General features: G+C 37.8%; 1 protein-coding gene across 1 annotated transcript; it reads right to left on the bottom strand.

Annotated features, from left to right (window-relative positions):
* Positions 1–15007: 15007 nt before the first annotated feature.
* On the bottom strand, positions 15008–17764 carry LOC127395863 (protein FAM240B-like). The gene is made up of 2 exons (XM_051643326.1): positions 17619–17764; positions 15008–15140 (listed from the first exon to the last, which is right to left on the bottom strand). The coding sequence occupies exons 1-2, from the start codon at positions 17762–17764 to the stop codon at positions 15008–15010; spliced, it is 279 nt and encodes a 92-aa protein (XP_051499286.1).
* Positions 17765–18453: the final 689 nt, after the last annotated feature.

Genomic DNA, 18453 nt, shown 5'->3' with positions numbered 1-18453 from the left:
CTGAAGGTCTGAATAGGTAGCTGCTATTTTTTGCACCTCTGGTGGAATTTAAAATGTTTTTTGAAACACACTGATAATACAAAGTAGTTTTTCAATGCAAAGCTATAGTTTGAACATAATAGGTATTATTATTTCTTTTCTGACCAGATTTTGGTCACAATTTCTGTGATGGCAATGGTCGGCTATCTGGTTTGCTGTCTGGCCTATAGCAGGAAAATGAGACATGAGGCCCATGGACTATAGTGAGGCAGGATAGCAGCTGCCTGGAAACAGTTCTGTACTGAACTGAGAAGGTATAATAATACATCTGAACAGCTCCAAAACAGTTTTATTGTGCTTTTTTCCCCTGAAATTTCTGCTCCAAAATAATAATTTTGTCTTTTTGTCCAATCTAGTTGCAAACGAATAAAAAAAAAAAGTTCCAGCAGGATAGAAGTTATAGAAAAGAGACCCTTTGAAAGAGACCCTTATTCATCTTTCTGCTGAAAATGGGGACTGAAACTAGGTTACCCAGGGCCCTGTCAAGCTGAGTCTTCAATATCTCCAGCAAAGTAGATTCTAGACCTTCAGTGTTTAAGCTGTGTCAGAACTGTTAAGGTGGGAGGGGACCTCTAGAAGTCATCTTGTTCAAACCCCCTGCTCAAATCGGTTGTGCAGAACTGTGTCCTCAAAGTAACATACTCAAATGCTTTAGAAGAAGGCATGGCTTGAGTTAATAACAAAGGCTGAGATCTATCAGATAGACCTCTCATCTGTAGCTGGGTATAAATGCTGAGATAGTTAGGTAGTATTTAAGAGAGAAGTGAAGATAACTTCCAGTGGTGTATTATTGGACACCTCAAGAAACAGGTGGTGGGATTCAAAGGGATTTTTTTTTCAGAAAAAGCAATGTGCTATGATTTTAGGATACCATCCCTTCACAGCACTTCACTTTACAACTTCTTGCAGCCATGGAATTTGGTATGCAAGCCTGCTGCACAGCACACAGCTCTCACCAGTCATTTCTTCATCTCCTGCAGTGCTTCTTGCACTTGCTTCAGCTCATCGCTTGGGTCAGAGTGGTTTACAGGGGTGTATATACCCTCATTTGAAATATTTTCACATGCAGTTATGCCAGGGATGGTACCTGCTCCTGGCATTTTTGCTACAGCTCTGCTTATGTGTCTTCACAACATAGCATAGGTGCAGAAAGATACTCTGGGAGACCGGGAGCGTGGATCTGTGTAAGTGAACTGAGTCAAAACTGGTACTAGAGGAAGAGCTGAGGTACAGATAGCAGTTTAGTTACTATAGCAATGAAAGGGAGTATATATTGAATCTGGCAGTGTGCTTTTCTGTACTTGGCATAACACATACCTTTTCTAAAATAACAATATAATTTACAATAGCAAAACAAAGGCAAATATGTGGACTGTGTATGCTGCTTTCTGGTATGTGTATACTTATTTCATAATGATACAATGGAAAAACCTGCAAAATATCAAGCTGGATATCAAAAAAATCTGCCTAAGTAGGTATACATGAGGCATTCCACCAATGAACTAATGATACACTAACACTAATATTTTTGTGTAAGTTCTTTGGTTATCTGACAATATGTGGAATAGGATCTGACCAGTAAAAGACTCCTGGTTTAAAAATCAAGTCCAAGTCTCTTCTATTTGTAAACACCTACTGTTAGTGTCCTATGTGACAGAGTCCATAAAGAACTGCATTATCAATTAATTTGCTTGGCTTAGTTTCCCAGCTGTACATCAGTGTCATTCTATGCATTAAAATAGTGGTCTTCATATATTTTCCAGTAGGGAAGAGTAACAGAATGATACTTTTTGAAGCCAGAGAACTGATAATATGGACGTATAATGTTTTTCCACCGCACAGAAAAACCTCACATTTTATACCAATAAAAACCCCTCCTGTAGAAAATTGGGAGCAGAATCCCCGGTAATATTTCCTAAGAGGTTTTAAAATTTGTTTTTCTCAGACCTTCAATCTTCTTTACTACAATGCATGTATTAGTATTATTTCATTATTTTCTGCTCTTGGATACTGTTTCAAAGCAAGTTAACTTTATTATAATACAGCATTTTCTTCAACTTTCATGAAATTATTGCAAATTTTAAGCTCTCTTCATTATGACACTGTTTAATTCTACATTCCATCCAGCACCATTGACCCTTAGACTTGAGCTTTCTTGACCTGCATAACTCTTTGCTTTCTCCAGCAGGAGTTCCAGGATTTCTCAGAACTGTTCCAGCTCAGGGGAGTGTGGTGGGAGTTGCTGGGGTTGGGGGAGGTGAGAGGCTCTTGCACATACCTGAACAAATCTGTATATAATTGTATATATTTTCTTATATCATTAGTGTTTAATTAAAGCTGTGTAGTTTAGTTTTCAGTCCAGCCAAGTCTCTCTCTTTTTCTCTCTCTCCTTCCCTACCTGGGTAGGAGGAGGAGGGGATCAAGAGCATTGTTGTCGGACCTGAGTCAAATGGTGACAGGGAGACTCAACATTATTCTCAGACATGGGTCTGCAATTGTTGCGCCAAAGAAATATTACTTTTGATCCCCCATATCTTTTGTTGTACGTCCCCAGAAGAAAAAAATATGCTTGTTAAGGGAGGAAAATTTTTATGTGAGAGCGTGCCTCAAGAAGAGGCAGAGAATGATTGAAGTTTCAAGAGAAAGCCATAGGAGAAAAAGGCTTTTATAAACCACAGAAGAACCTGGAGCATGCTCTGTGGGATCTGGAGGAGGAGATAAAACCTAGAAATAAAAATGTGTGCACTTACAGACTGAGGTAAGCTTCCAGGAGAAAGAAGTAGCCCTGAAGAATGAAAATATTTATCAGACACCTGCTGGAAATAGCAATGTAACAGACTACAAAATTATTTAGAAAGGCATCCTGTCACTAACAATCTAAATCAGTTCATAAACAAAAAGAATGGAAAAGGTGTTTTTAGCCTTTAGTGCAAAAAAAGGAAAAATAGCATGTATTAGAGTTATTCAATTCCATATGTCAATTTTGTAAACATAAAAAGAAAAGGAACTGGAATTGGGAATTTTAGACTGCCAAAGATGACTGAGAGGATTGGAGTGGCTGCTGAAAATAATTCTGGGGACTGAACATATGAAATATAGTAGATATCCCACTCTCAGTATATTTTGTTTTACTTTGTTTCTGTGACATGTCCGTCTGCAGTTTCCTTTTCTACTTTATGCTGTTGGGCATAATTAATTGCAGTTTGTTTGTCTGCTTTTTTTTTTTTTTTTTTCTCCCTAGAGCTATCTACAAAAGCTTCCACTCTGTATGCTTGTGGAGCTCTCTTAAACACAACGATAAGAGTTGTCAAAAAAGCTGTCATGATCTGGGCAGGGATCAGTGCTAATCAACAGAAGGACTCAAAAGAGGAAGGGCTATGCATCAGTTTCTTCTTTTAGAGTGAAAGCTCATAAAGCCACAGAGGAGGAAGCTGTAATAGCAGAGGCAAGGAGATGAAGCAGACACATGAAGATTTCAGTAGCAATGCTCTTCAGTCAGTGGCTCTTCCAACCTGCTCCTTGCTGGATGGTAAGAAAGTAGAGAGAGCAGACAGCTCAAGGATCAAGTTCAGGGTTTAAAACTGGGTCATATTTTTCAGTTGCTTAAGATTTTTTCAATCTCATTAAATTCTAAGGGTAAATGTTCACTTAATAGAGGCTAGAAGTCCTGAGTGTACAGCTGGGGAGGGAGTGAGGAAAAACCCACAAATTTATCTCTTCATGGGAGTCAGAGAAGGAGAGAAGTAATTCCTGGCATTGCCCAAATATCTTATGAACAGAAATGGCAGCTGAAGATATTGTTAGTAAAGCTGGTTGTACTGTCTCACTACTGATTTTTAAGTTTTTTGTGGGAGGACAAGGCTGTTTTATCCCAAGGTCACTGCTTCCCACAGGGAAAAATAATAATTTACATTCAGAGTCTGAAACACAGCTAAATTGTGGGAGTCTACAGATTGCCTGTGTCTCTGCAGAGTGCAAACCAGGATCTGACATAAAATTTACACCAACAGTGGATATGAAGCTTAGTAATGTGTCTCAGGTTTTAAGTAGATGGTTATTCTAGTAGATCTTCTCTTTTTTTTTTCCATTTTATATTCTAGGGCTTTAAATATTTACCACTTTCTGGTGTTTTACCCCTTAGGGAAGCTCATTTTTTTAATGTTAGACATTGATCTAAATATTAACATAATTACAAACAAACATGAAGTGATCTGAAGCCTTTAACTTGATATAGTTAAACCAACACTTGGGGAATATTATTTTATGCAGATTTACCAAGATCTTTTAATTTGTACATCTATTTCCAATAGGTGGCACTCCAACAATTTCTGTAAATGTTAAATTCTGTTTGAGCCTGAACCCTTGCAAAAGCAGGAGTTTGCAAATAATGAAAAATTGATTTGTAATTCTTTTGTTTTAGGCATCACACCGAGATAATGTTTCTGAATTATATGTTCAAGTCTCTAAGCTGGGGAAATAACAGGGGAGGAGGAGAAATAAATTTGTAGAATTGTTGGTTTATAAAATGTTCTGAAGTGCTTTATGGTAATTTGATTTAGTATTCTCCAGTCATCACCTGAGACAACCACAGTTCTCGCCCAGTAAATCTGGAGTGCCTGGCATGGAGGTATCTCTACTGCCTGGGGTGCTCTGGTCTTTGAGAGATTATTCTGTCCCTTAGCAGAGCTGATGGCAGGGAGGGAAAAAGAGAAAGAATACAGTTGAAAGAGAGACCAGATTACAGGAGGACTCAACAAGGAATTATAAGGCTAGATTTACCTAAATTCACAGTAATGGTAGGATATTCTGAGTAGTTCACAGAATCACAGAATGTTCAGAGTTGGAAGGAACCTTAAAGATCATTGAATTCCAACTCCCCTGCATTGGCACTGGCAGGGACATCTCCCACTAGAACACGCTGTTCAGAGCACCGTCCGACCTGCCCTTGAACACGTCCAGGGATGGAGCCCCCACAACATCTCTGGGCAGCATGTTCCAGTGTTTCACCACCCCTACACTGAAGAATTTATGCCTGATCTCTAACCTAAATCTTCCTTCTTTCAGCTTAAAACCATTTCCCCATCTCCTCTCACTGCAAGCCCCAGTAAAAAGTCCTTCCCCAGCTTTCCTGTAGGCCCCCTTCAGATACTGGAAAACCATTATGAGGTCCTCCTGAAGCCTTCTCTTCTTCAGGCTGAACAAACCCAGCTCCCTCAGCCTGGACTCATAAGAGAGGTGCTCCAGCCCTTGGATCATTTTTGTGGTCCTCCTCTGGACACATTCCCACAGGTCCACATCTTTCTTGTGCTGAGGGCACCAGAGACAGATGGCAGTATTCTAGGAGAGGTCTCACCAGGGCAGAGTAGAGGGGCAGAATCAGTTTTATTCAGGACAGTCAATCTTGCACAGTTAAACTTTGGTGAAGTGAAAAATAATGTCTTGGTGACTTCTTAGTTTGTGGGTGCTATTTTGGATGTTCATTCTGTCGTTCTGGGTAACGGTTCACCCTTCTCTCTCACCAAACAATGCAAATTTAAAGGTAAAATACATCTTTGCATTGAACACACAGTGTAGTGACACACTTCTAGCTCCATTTTCTAAGGGATAGTTTGGCATAGTTAATGGAGAACGCAACCAAAATTCCTGAAGGGTAAAAGTGATTTTTAGCTAAACTTGCTGAAATTTGGAAAGCCAAAACCAGAGGTAATATTAATAAAGAATTTATGGCTTTGTGTAGATTTAATTTCATGTTTGCACTAAACGGCACCGAATTTGCCATCACTGCATGTTTTCCTGGAATACAGAGAGTTTTGCCCTATATTAAATATTAATTTTGATAGGATAAGTAAGCATCAATACAGAAAAACAACATGTAAACATGCATTGTCTCATTGTGAAAAACTGCTTCTAACCATATAATAAGGAACTTTCTGGAACATTAACTGCATTGTAGGAAGTCTACCCTTTGTCAGCTGCTCAGCTTGCTCTTTTGCCATGCCCTTCAAATCATGTTTAGTCAGACCACCCTGTTCTCTTTTTTATGTTGTCTATATTTGTGTTGATCAATCTGTCACACAGAGTTAAACAACACTACAGCTGGACTGTGCAATATACTTTATTTTTAGATTTCTGGAAAAGGTTTGGGTCTTATGTGAGAACTATGAAGGAAAGACATCATTATGGAGGAATCCTAATTGTAAATTGAACCATATAATTTCCTCCTCCCCCAGATTAGCAGTATAAGGTAAGATATTGGATTTCAAAAGCTGTGGCACTCTTTCCTCTGTTCCAGTTTTCTTGTCCTTGGTTTATCTGGAGAAAAAACAAGCATGTTAAAAGGCAGTATAAAGCATATAATATCATATACGAACAAGCATCTCAGCCTCATGAAGGTTTTAAAAGCCCAGCTATTTGCTATGTTACATTCTTGCTCATTGCCTGGTTTCACATATCAAAGCAACATGATCATGCTTGTCAGGAAGAGTAGTGAATGTCTTTTGCCTTCCTGGTGAAGGGTTCAGTGTTATAGCTTCTCCTTTGCCTCATTTGTTCATACTTCTTGTCGACCTACAATGTCTAAGATTTAGCTCCTCTGATCGCTTACTTGGTTTAATAAATCTGAAAAGTGGTTGCTAAGACTGCATAGACTAAACCTGGCTTTTCCTCAGTGCTGATAAAAGCAGTTTGCATGTCTCTCTGTGACAGCTTCAGCTGGAGGTTTAGGACTTCAACAGACCAGCTATCGTGGACTAAGCTGCAGGAGTTTTGAAAGTTACCACCTTCACCTGCCTGCTTATCCTTATGGGCTGCTGGTTACTCCATTCACTAGTCAGGATGACAGAATGCAAATAGCCTCCACACTTCAGTTGTCCCAGGTCAAGGACCTGTATTTCAGTGCAAAATCTTCACTCCTGGCTTAAATTAGTTCACCAAATTGTACCTGTATGCTTAGAAGGTCTAGGGGCCTGGGGCTGAAAACTGGGACCAGCAATTTGGCTCTGTGGTACTACATTTGCCAAAACATTTCTATGGGAGCCCATAATTGCTAAAATGTTTTACATATCCATGTGATGTATTTAATATTGATATTTTGTATATTGTTTCATGTATTGAATATTTTATTATTTATTGCTCAACATTTTGTTTTATTCAAATGTATTTATATTTTTATGACAGTCAATGCCTACAAAAAGTTAATTTTTAACAGAAAGAATATCTTCTATTTGGTGGTATTGCAGATCTAGGCTATATGAAAGTCTGTGCTACAGAAATAATGGTTAGGATTTTTTTGGCAGATTTTTTTAAAATACGCAGTTCTCACTGATACAATTTGATAGGAAATTTTAGGACCTCTTTGAGACTTCCTTAAAAAAGCAATACAGCATATACTCTTGGAGTTCTGTATAATGATATAACAATAGGTGAAATAATGTCAGAAGATTACCTGGCAGTTGGGCAAAGGTATTAAAGAATTAGTTTGGTTACCTGAGCTTATTAGCTTATCCCTAACTAATAAGAAAAAGCCCCCTAAGTTTTGGGAACTAAAGTATTTTGTGTTAAACTCCTTTCCCCTTTGAGAATTGATGAGCTGCAACTTTTTATGATACTTCTCTCTTTGGAGACACAGAAATGTTAAATGTTGCCAGTGTCTTTCTTCCCAGTTGCTCTTTTAGCTTTGTCAGAATAACTCTCGGCTTTTACTTATTCCCTTGATGCAAATTTTATTGAAATCTCAATTCCTTGTAAATTGGATCTTAAACTATCTTTTGAATTTTGTCTAGAGCAAACATAAAGCTACTGAGAATGACTGCTACTCATTGTGTCTCTCTTCATGAACTCTCAGTATATCTATGGGCAGTGAATCATTATTTTAGTCCTTTCTGTGGCACCTTTGCTCTGCTTCCTGACAAAGATATTTATTTTTGTATTGTGAGTGGAAGGTCATTAAAGCTGGACTCTGAGAAAATGCCAATGAAGAGAGAATTTTAAAAGTCAGGACTCCCCACCAGTCCTTGTAATTTGATGAAGATGGCACACTTAGTTGATTGAGATTCATGATGCATTTTCTGGAGTTCCTCTGCTGCTAGATGTTATCAGAACTCATCTCAGGGTTTTGAGTACCCTGAAAGTAAGGGCTTCCCCGTCAACCCTCAGAGGCTTGCCAGTTCTACAGCCAGAAAGGTTAGCCAAAAGATGACTACTTATCCTCAGGTCACATGAACCACTGAATGAAAAAAACAGTGCACCAACATACTGTGGCTGTATGTTCACCCTTACCACCATAAAGCTGGAAGCAGGAAGCTATACTTTGCATAGATTCTGTCTCCCACAGGAGTTCCAGGGTGTCTGGGAATGCCCTGCATGATTCTCAAGGCTAAAGGTAGCAAAGGGATAGGTGATCCTTCTGGATGTAGCCCTAGATATTGAAGACCATTGAATCCAAACAATATTTTGAGCATTAATTTATTGCATGCACAATGAAATTTCCTGCTGTGGGTGTAGTGTATTTAATGCCCCCAGTGAGGTGTGGCATTAGAATCTGAATGTGAAGATTAGTCACATACCTCTTCCCTATTGCAGCTCCACTCCCAGTTCCAATTAAATGACTTTTCACTGTTCCCACAAGACTGCTTGTCCTGGGCTGGTGAGATGCTTCTTGTTCAGGAGAAGTTTCATCCAGGAAAACTCTGGCTAGATTTCTACAATGGCAGACAACTGAATTAGCAACATCTGGAGCCCCACAGCCACAGAATGGAAGGGACAGAGAGGGGACATCAACCAGGCAGGGATTGATGTGGCCTTTCTGGTAGCAGTGAATTGTTATGGTGGCTCAGTTGTTTTGTGTGACTTTCAAAGGCCAAGGTAATGAAGCTAGCTCAAGCCTCTCTTTGGCAAAAGTAGTCCTATAGAGCAGTTTGCTTCTGTGACAAGAAAGAATCATAGAATCATTTAGATTGAAAAAGACCCTTTAGAAATAGTCTTTTGTTGTTGTTTGTTTACAATGACATAATATATACAAATACATAATCAGCACTGACAGGTTTTAAGATTTGAATCTCAGATATCAGAGTGTTTCAAGCTCTTTCAGTAAAAGCCTCTAGAGCTTAAGAGACTGAAGAAAGAATGACCACCACATTTTAAGGCTGTTCAGAGACTTAAGATGCAAATGATGCTTTAAGCTGTAGGAAAGGTCCAAAAGCTTGAAACTCCAGAACAAAGAGATTGATTTTATGATTGATCTCTTGACCTTTTCTAAAAAATATTATCAATTTCAGGAAGGACAGTCTACAAATTTTGAATGCCAAGGATTGTCAATATCACACACTGAGTGAGGTGTGAATGTTTTTCTGTGAAGTTTGGATTACAAGTTAGCATGACTTTCATGAGAACTTGACCTTAAATTGTGAGAAATGCTAACATGGAAAAAAGGGCACCTGAGAATACAGACTTTAGAGAAGACTTTAATTTGAAGAGTCTTATTTGCCTAGAGAAAAAGAATTTTTAAAAAAGCAACAGTTAAAATCTTTCTTTTCTGAATCTTCTGTTTGGATCCAAAGCTTCCGATAGCCTACTTACTACAGTGCCCTGGCACTGTTATCTTGACTTTAATTTCCATCTTCCACTTTTCTCTTGCTTGTACATTCTGCCTCTTGTCACTGAGCTTCTTTGGAACACTAAAGAGAAACTTTGCCTCACAAGCAGTGACTGGGGTTTATCCTGTGACTGATTCACTGTGGCAGCTGGTTGTGTTTGGGACTGACATGAGAGCAGACAGTGGTTCTCAAGCAGCTTCTGTCACACACAGTTTCAGAGTGACAGGGAAGAGAAAGTCAGACCTAGTGGGCTGTTGCTGTTACTCCTAGTAATTGACCAGCAGTTTTGAGTAGCTGGGGGAAGCTGTGAAAGAAGATGGGAGGGTAGTGTTGTCTCAGACCTATGAGCAGACAAGCAGGACAGCAGTTGTGGTGGCAACTGACCTGGGGGCAACCCTCTTTCATGGCCTTCTGGCACAGATCTGTGTGTCTCTTTGGCACTTGGAAGAGATGGTGGATTCCCCCTCCCCAGTGACATAGATATAGAGGTGTAAATCACATCCTGTGGTAAAAACTTGTTTGCAGACTGAGGGAGCAGAAGTTCATCTTGGCAGTACCATTGTGGGGACTTGAATGTCCCTTCTTTGACTTTGCTCCTGTGACAGATTCCCACTGACAAAAAAACCAAACAAACTCAAAACCACAGAAAAGCCAAAACAGAAGAAGAATAAGATTTTGCTCTGGAAGCAGCTTTATTTTGTGTTTAGTTCTTCGTAGAACCTGTATGCCTGAGGCTGATGAGTGAATGTGCTGGATTAGTGTTTTATATTCTCTACCATGGTTTTGCTCTCCAATGCATTCCCCTGATGCCTAGCAAACAGCCAGGTGAAATTTTGCAGAACACCAAACATTAAGAAACCAGGAGACAGAGCACTGTGTCCATGTTGCATCCAGACTGGAGGCGGAGCATTACAAACTGCCATTTTCCTAAACTTGATATTGGATTTGCTGAAGCATATAGAATAGTGTGACTGTGTGTACTTTGGAACAGAAAACTTATCTTTAATTCCAGTCCTCCTTGTGGAAAGCTTTTCTCTAACTAATTAGATGTTGCTGCTAGAAAAGCTATGTTTCACACAGGTAAAATTCACATACATGTGTTTGGCTTGGTTTACTTTTTAATTGACATATTAATCTGGACTAATTTGAATAATTGGAAGGCAAAACTGATTGCTTTTATTTCTATTTGGTTTTGTTGTTTAAAAAATAATTTTCTGAGACAAGTTTTTCATGTACTGTCTTCTTGTTAGAAAAATGTGTGCAAGTCAGGAATTGCTCCGCTGCTTAGGAGCTGCAGCATGTAGGTCAGGGATACATAGTAATTACATGCCAGATCAGAGCAAAGTTCAAGAATTCTGTCACATTGACATGCTAGAAGGCCATATTTTTCCCAATTCAAATTTTTCCCAATTCAAATTGTTTCTTGGCAACATAACGGGACCTTCTCTGTTCAAAAATCCTGCAGCCTAGGTGTGACTTGTTGCTGCTTACTTGGCCTTTGTCGCTTACAAAAATACCAGACTTTCTTAAGGTGCACTGAGGAAGGGCAGCCAGGAGAATATGCTTGGATCGGAGCCTTTACAACTGAGTGCCAGAGATTCCAGGTAAGAGGGTATCTAAAAGAGAAGATGGTGGAACTAGGCAGAGTACCTTCTCAAATTTGCTGGTTTTATTGAAGACAATGGCTCAAATCTACTAGTATTTGGGCTATTCAATACTATGCTTTTCAAAACCAGCTTGCTGGGAGAGATGCTAGCCTTGTCATTGGGGCTGTCTGGTTTCCCTGGTGATTCCAGGGAATGTAATGGCAATGTCTAAGTTAAACTATAAATATAGCAGCTAATGTAGCTGAAGGTTAATTCTATTCCGCATCCTTAATATTTGTATTGACATATATTTGTAATGGCTAAAGGTAACCAAACTGAAAATAAACACAACATATACAGAAACTCTCTTGGTCGAACACATAGTACGGAATTTCAATATTCCTCTAGAGGGGCTTGTTGTGGGCTGGAAGTACAGAAATTTGCCTGTAGTTTAGGCATAAAACTTGCCAAACAGGGCTGCACTCTGTTAGCTTGTTGGCAGACTCATTCCACACAATTGTCAGCCCCCTAGCACGTATTATAGAGGCGTCATTAGTTCTGGGAAAACGCAGTATTTGTCATCACTGCAGCAGAAGTGTGTACATATCATAAATGGAGCCTGAAGGGATTTAGTTCCAGGTTATTATGTGTTCATTTCAGATTGTGGATAACAAATGCTGTCTCTAATATTTTAGATTAGACTGCCCTTGCTGTTTGTAGGGTTTATTTTCAGTGACTTTTGGTCTTCGTAATACAAATACATATTGAATGACTAAGGCAGTATCAACAAAATCAGTACACTCATGTACTGTCCAAAAGCTGCAAAGTATCAGTTCATTAGTGAGCACTTCATCATTAACAAAGCTCTAATAAAAACTGAGATAACATTGTTATTTATAACTTTTTAAAAGCAAAAATAAACAATTCTGTGCTTTTTTCCACTTATTAAAATACATCTGGAAGCACTGATACAAATCTTCCAGAATAAATTTACGTAAGAGAAGCTGCAGTGGAACAAACATCACCTTGAAAAAACTAAAATTAAGATATCTAGGCAAACACAAGTATTTTTTCCAAAGATTGGTCTGAAAAAACACTATCAACTGCTCCAGTAGAGTTGTGTTTTCCTTGCCTATAGCCTATACTGCAACCTCAAACTCTAACAATAACAACACAATTGGTAACTAGGATAGCATATAAGACATACAAATATAACAGTATTTATTGCAAAATCTCCTTGAAAACATAATTTTCGGCTGCTTATTTGCAAATAGGCATTACAGACTGAGCTTTTTGCATCAGTATTTTGCAGATACAATTTCTCTGTACTAGATAATTAATGAGATAATTGGGAAACCTAATAGACTTAACAACTTTTCTCTATTACTTCTATTATTTGAACTGTTCTGTATGGCTGAACAATCAAAATGTACTGGGAAGTTACACTGCTCATTAAATGGCACCAATGTTCATATTAGATTTGCAGTACAAGTATGATGGAAACCAAACACAAAGGGGCTATTTTTTAAAGAGTCGGCAGAAATAGGTAAAGTAGATTTGCAGATTTGCTACTGCATCTTTTTTCCCCTTTCAATATTTGTCAAATTATTATTTTATTACTGCAGCAGTTTGAAATTATCACTATCCCTGACACTATAGCTGTTTTCTATGGAAAAAAAAGTACATTTGTGAGTAGATTGAGGCTGAAAACCAGCACTGAGTACCCAGCAAAGATTAGGCCAGTAGTCTCTTACATTTCAACAGTCATTAGTAGAAAATTATTGCTTCATTTAAGGAATTGTGTTTGAGACAAACACACTTAATTATGGAGGCAGCACATAACAGTTTTTTTATGTTATTGTTAAGTTTATCTTCCCTGGTAATATGAACTTTTTCCAGGCTATTTGTCAGACTGCCATTTTTGGGCCTGGATTTTTCCCTGATTTGTGTACACCTTAGCTTGAAATATGTTTAAAACTCTGGCCACTAAATAACACACAGATAAATGCACACAGATTAAATAGATGAGAAACAGGAGAAATAGGTAGATTTTTGTGTGGTCAGTCCTGACAACTGAAATTTTTATGCAGTTTTATCTCAAATGAATAACACCATGGATAAATCCTGTCCTCTGAAAGAAAGATATATTATAGTAATGCTAAATTAATGAAGGGAAGCATCCTCAGGAAGTTTAAGATTTTCTAGAACTACTCTTCATTTCATCTTCATTTATCTACAGAGGCATTTTTCAATTAGTAAATATTTTTTATGTGCACTTTTTACATGATTTACTATTCTGTATTCACACTGTGACAGTGAAGCCACAGTCAAATACTGTTTAACAGGCAAGGCAGAGAACAGCATCCCTCAGGACACGGGCAGTTTGCAATTAGAAGGAACTTTTGGGCTAGGAAATTGGTAATTTTCCTCATATTCCTATAATTTAACTGTAGAACTGAACCACACATAGCTGTTTTATGGTTCCAGAAGCCAGATGTATAGTAAATTTTATGGTAGTGTGGGTAAACTTTGCTCCAACACGTGCAGTTTCAAAAGAACATTTTCTTAATTTTTAATTGTTTTAATCCTTCATGAAATAAAAACATTTTTGTGTTTTTTGTTGTTTTGGGGATTTTTTTTTGCTTGTTTTTCTGTGAGAGAATGTCACCATGTAAAATTGTGTCTTAAGAAGATGTAGTTTTAAAAGGATAAAAAAAGTACTTTTGTGAGGTGAAAATGGTTTACGTTTTTTTTTTTTTTAATTTATCAAATGCATTCCTATCTACTTCTTTATTGAAAAAAAAATGCAAAGTAAAATTCTATCTGGATCAATAATGAGAGAAAAGTAGTTGTTTTAGACTCATGACTCTTCTCTTGCATAAGGAATTAACTGAAGAGGCAGCAAAAAAAAATGCTTTCATCCGAAAGATGTATTATTTAGATACATAGAAATACAGGTAAACAAAATACAGTCATACCACTCTGCATTTAGTTATTCCTGCTTGTATTTCACCTGACCTAGAAGAAGATTAAATGCAGCAAGTGTTTGAATTAGTGCACACCAGGTATGACAAGCCATATCTTGCAAAACATTCATGTGCTGTTATGATGAACTGATTCACTGCTTTCTATTTCAAACACTCTTTCATACTTACTTGCTCTGTTATATCTCAGACTGGTTCCTAATAACCTCAGTAGTCTTTTTTTTTACCTATTCTGCAAAAGTAAAAATCCTTTCCTCTGTACATTTAATGATTAAGGTCTATAAAACTTCTTTTAAGTACATCTCTCCTTCTGTCCAGCTGATCAGACTAATCCTTAACTCCATTCACTGCAGCTCATCAAGACAGGCAAAACAATTTATACCTGCATTAAACTAGACTCTGTTAGTTCTGTAAATGGAAATGTTCAGTTTTGCATGCAGCCATCTGAATGTATTATTCCTAGAAGAAGAAGTGTTTTATCACTTGATAAAACAAGTGATCCTCTTTCCCAGAATTATGTTGTTGTCACCTGGAAATATAGTTATAAGAAACTTCTGCTACATCCCAGCAATAATACATAATGAAGAATTACATGAGAAGGCTACTCATCTATCCTTTATTTTTTTTTGAGATCATGTAATGTGGCCTCATTCTTGCACTGAATTTCAGTAGGACTTAATTAATAATTCTTGTAAGTACTCTGAAAATGGGCCAGATTTTGACCTTTTGACCTATAACTGCTGGTGTAAAGGTGCATGCAGAAGGTCAGAGTCAGGCCCAATGCTTTCGTGTTTTCACAGTAAATTTAAGCAACAGTTTTATCTGGTGGGAGAAGAGCCTCCATGGACAGCAGTGTCATCTGTGCCTTCAGGGTTTTTGTGTGCTCCTGGAGCTGTCTTGCTTGGCCTTCCAGCCGCAGAGTCCACTCATGCCGGAGTCTGCAAAGAGAGGACAAGTGTTTAGCAAATACTGAGCCAAATCCTTCAACTGTACCTAGGCCTTTTCAGCACTGTCAAAACTTTCCTCTCTTTCATCACCATAGCACTTGTCCTGTATTTATTTACCATCTACATATCTCTCTAGCTTGCTAGATTGGGAATGCAGGAGAGAAAGGGATAGCGCTGATGCTATCAGTGGTTGACATTGCTGGATTCCTAATGAGTCGAACAACTGCTGAAATACCATTGGTGTGAAGAGCTCTGTTTTTCTCTCTGGGGTATTCTCAAAGCCACACAGAAATACTGTCTATCCAATAAGGTCATTCAATGTGTAAAGTAAAAAGTACAATCACATCCCTGCGCCCCCCAGGTTACTGTAAAATGCTGTGGAGAAGAGCAAGCAGAATTTTGAGAATGTCTGTTTGGGTTTATTCTGAAGAAAAAAGAAAAAGTAAACATTTTGTAACCAAAATCCATGTAGACCTTGTATGTGTTTAAAGAAAGGAATTGGCGTCATAGACAAGTGGAGCCACATAGCTTCAAGACAGACAGAAGTGAAAATCACTAGGGACCACTGCAAGAAGCTGTTGGCTAGGTCATTTTCCAAAGGAAATCGGGTTATGAAATACCTGACCCAGCAATGCTATAGGATTAGATATCATATGGCAATGCCAAATACATCATGGAATATACAGGTTTTTATATCACATTTACTGTGTTAAACAGAACAGCAGCCAATTATTTAATCTGAGAATAACCTAGCAGTAGCTGTTTCATAAGAATGCTTGTGCTGGTTCAGTTTTTGAGTTTGATTCCATCTTGTTTTAAACTTTTCTCTCTTGGTCTACCTTGTGGCTTCATTATTCTTTTGCATATATAAGCGCAAAAGTCTCTAAGCCTAAAAAAAAAAAATAAATAAAAATAAATCAGTTCAACCAGGTAGTAAAGTTTTGCAATTGAAACCACTGGTTCCTTGTCAACTAGTGTCTTAGGTGTCACAGGGGGATCACTTACCTATACTTAAAACCATCTAATTCTCCCACGTGCCACTTACATGAGGTAGTAATCCTGCAGATTTTGTAACTACAGTGTCTGTTACCATCCTGATAGTATCTTTTTTTCAGAGAACACTTGTGAACAACTTGAGCTTTAGTCAAGTTATATTGAAGGAACTTGTTTGGATCTATTTCAGTTGTGACCAATCAGTTAAAAGATACTGAATATGTAAGTTAAGACACATTCAAATTTATTTTCCTACATGTTTTTCCTTAATATTCAGACACAATCTTATAAAAGTTTTTAACATTTTTAGCCTTGTGAAATTAGATGTATTATCTACAAGCCTAATTATGGTTGTTTTTTTGTGAAGGTAGAGTGAAAAAGGTTTCCAGTGGAGCTGAACACTTTCCTGGGTTTTGTTATACATGTTTTCTCCAGAAACTTGGTGATTTGGCTTTGGGAATACTACTGACTAGCCACAGCAGGATACTGGAAGCAGGACTGTCTACATTCAGCACTGTTGGGAAGACAAAGACTACCCAGATCTCCTAATTTTTATAATGACAATAGCAGCTTCCTCCTTGGGTGCCAGGGTCACAATACCTGGCATTTTTGAAGAAACAGCCTTTTACAAGCACATTTCAGCTTGATGAAGTCAAATGAATTTATGTGAATGTCCCCAGTTTCTTGGAAAATGTATGCAGTAAAACCTTTGTCAACTTCAGGAGGAAAGCCCATTAGAAAAACACAAGAGTCATGGGTATTTCATATCCTACTTCACAACCTGTTTTTTGTCAGGGGATTCACTTAGTGTGTGGAAGACTCTGGTTCAGACTCTTGAGGTGCAAGTGGTTATACAAGTATTTGAAGCAGATTATCTATACTGCAGTCATAGCTTTTTCTAGGTGATGCCTGTTGACTTACACTGTTTTGGAAAAAAATTAAATAAATTGGAATAACCTTATTTTTTATCTGTTGTATAATAGGAATGCTTATGGAATGTGTTTCATGGGACAGGAAATCTTATTGTTTCTTCTCTATCTTTGTGCTTATATGATGCAACGGCTTTTAAACATTATAAAGATGCTATGGATTTGTTCATGCTACGTATCAAATAGGTAGTTTGCCTGTCTCTATAATGTAATAATATTTTATTTTTTTCTGTATCTGTACCAGTTCTGGGTAAAAATCCTGATGTCTTATAGTTGTCATAAACCGTAAAGCCAAAGTGCTTTATTTTTACATGGCTATGCTCAAAGGCCTTTGAAGAATGCCCACGAGGTTCATGAGTGAGGGGTGTCTGAGTTTCCATGCAGAAGAGCCATGGAAATATGAGACAAACAACTGTGAGAGGAAAAGTGCCAAAGATTCAGAACACAATCTGTGCTATGAATAAAGCAGTACAATAACATATTACCTTATTTTAAAGCACATGATGACATGCCTTGCCGTATTGTAGACAGGAAAAATATCACTTACTTGCTCAAGGCACTTTTTCTTAACCTAGACTCTTCTCCTTCTCGTTGCTTAGTTTGCTCTTGGATGACTTTTTCCCAGAAGTTCCTCAGCCCTTCTGCATCATGACCACCCATGTTGTGTCGTCTAAAGTTAGTATGCTTGCTCATTTTCTGAAAAGCAATTCAAAGGTTAAAACAGTCAAGAGCCTGACTTAAGGCAGGTACTGTGTTGCTTGAAATTTCTTTTGCATGAAGTGCTATTAAAATAAAGTATGTGACTTGAGAAGAATAGGTATCTGATGCTTGCTCTGCTGTGTCTTCTGCAGAATACAAGGCACTGAAATGGGCCTTGGGGGACAGTTAAGTGGTATACATATATTTTTTTACTGCATAATGACTACACACATCACAACGAACTAAAATAAAGTGGAGGCCTTGGTATGTGCAAGATTTTAAATTGTTTTGGAAGAACTTGGGAATAATACTTTCAAATATAGTGTTACTGTTACTGAAGTTCAGATGAGATGCTATGAAGGGTTTTCCCTTTTTCTACCTCCTGTAATTTTAAAAGAGATCTCAAATGGTTGCTATCCAAGAGAAATTTGTTGCTCTGAAGTGATTTCTTTTACTACTCCAAATGATATCAAGTACAAAATATGCAGGTGAATTATGAATCTTAATTTGAAACACACAGGCTGCAAGGCCATTGGAAACTTGTTATGGCCTTGTTCTTTAATTTACCAAAATTCAGTGTTAAATACTGTTAAAAGTAAAGCCTGTAAAAATTAATTCCAATAAATCAGAAAAAGGGCAGAAATGAGATTACTTTCTCCATGCTAAATGCACAGTATTCAAAC

Source organism: Apus apus, chromosome Z (assembly GCF_020740795.1).
Source record: "Apus apus isolate bApuApu2 chromosome Z, bApuApu2.pri.cur, whole genome shotgun sequence".
Taxonomy (NCBI): Eukaryota; Metazoa; Chordata; class Aves; order Apodiformes; family Apodidae; genus Apus; species Apus apus.
Note: the sequence above shows the minus strand (reverse complement) of the source record. Positions and strands in the feature narration are given on the sequence as shown.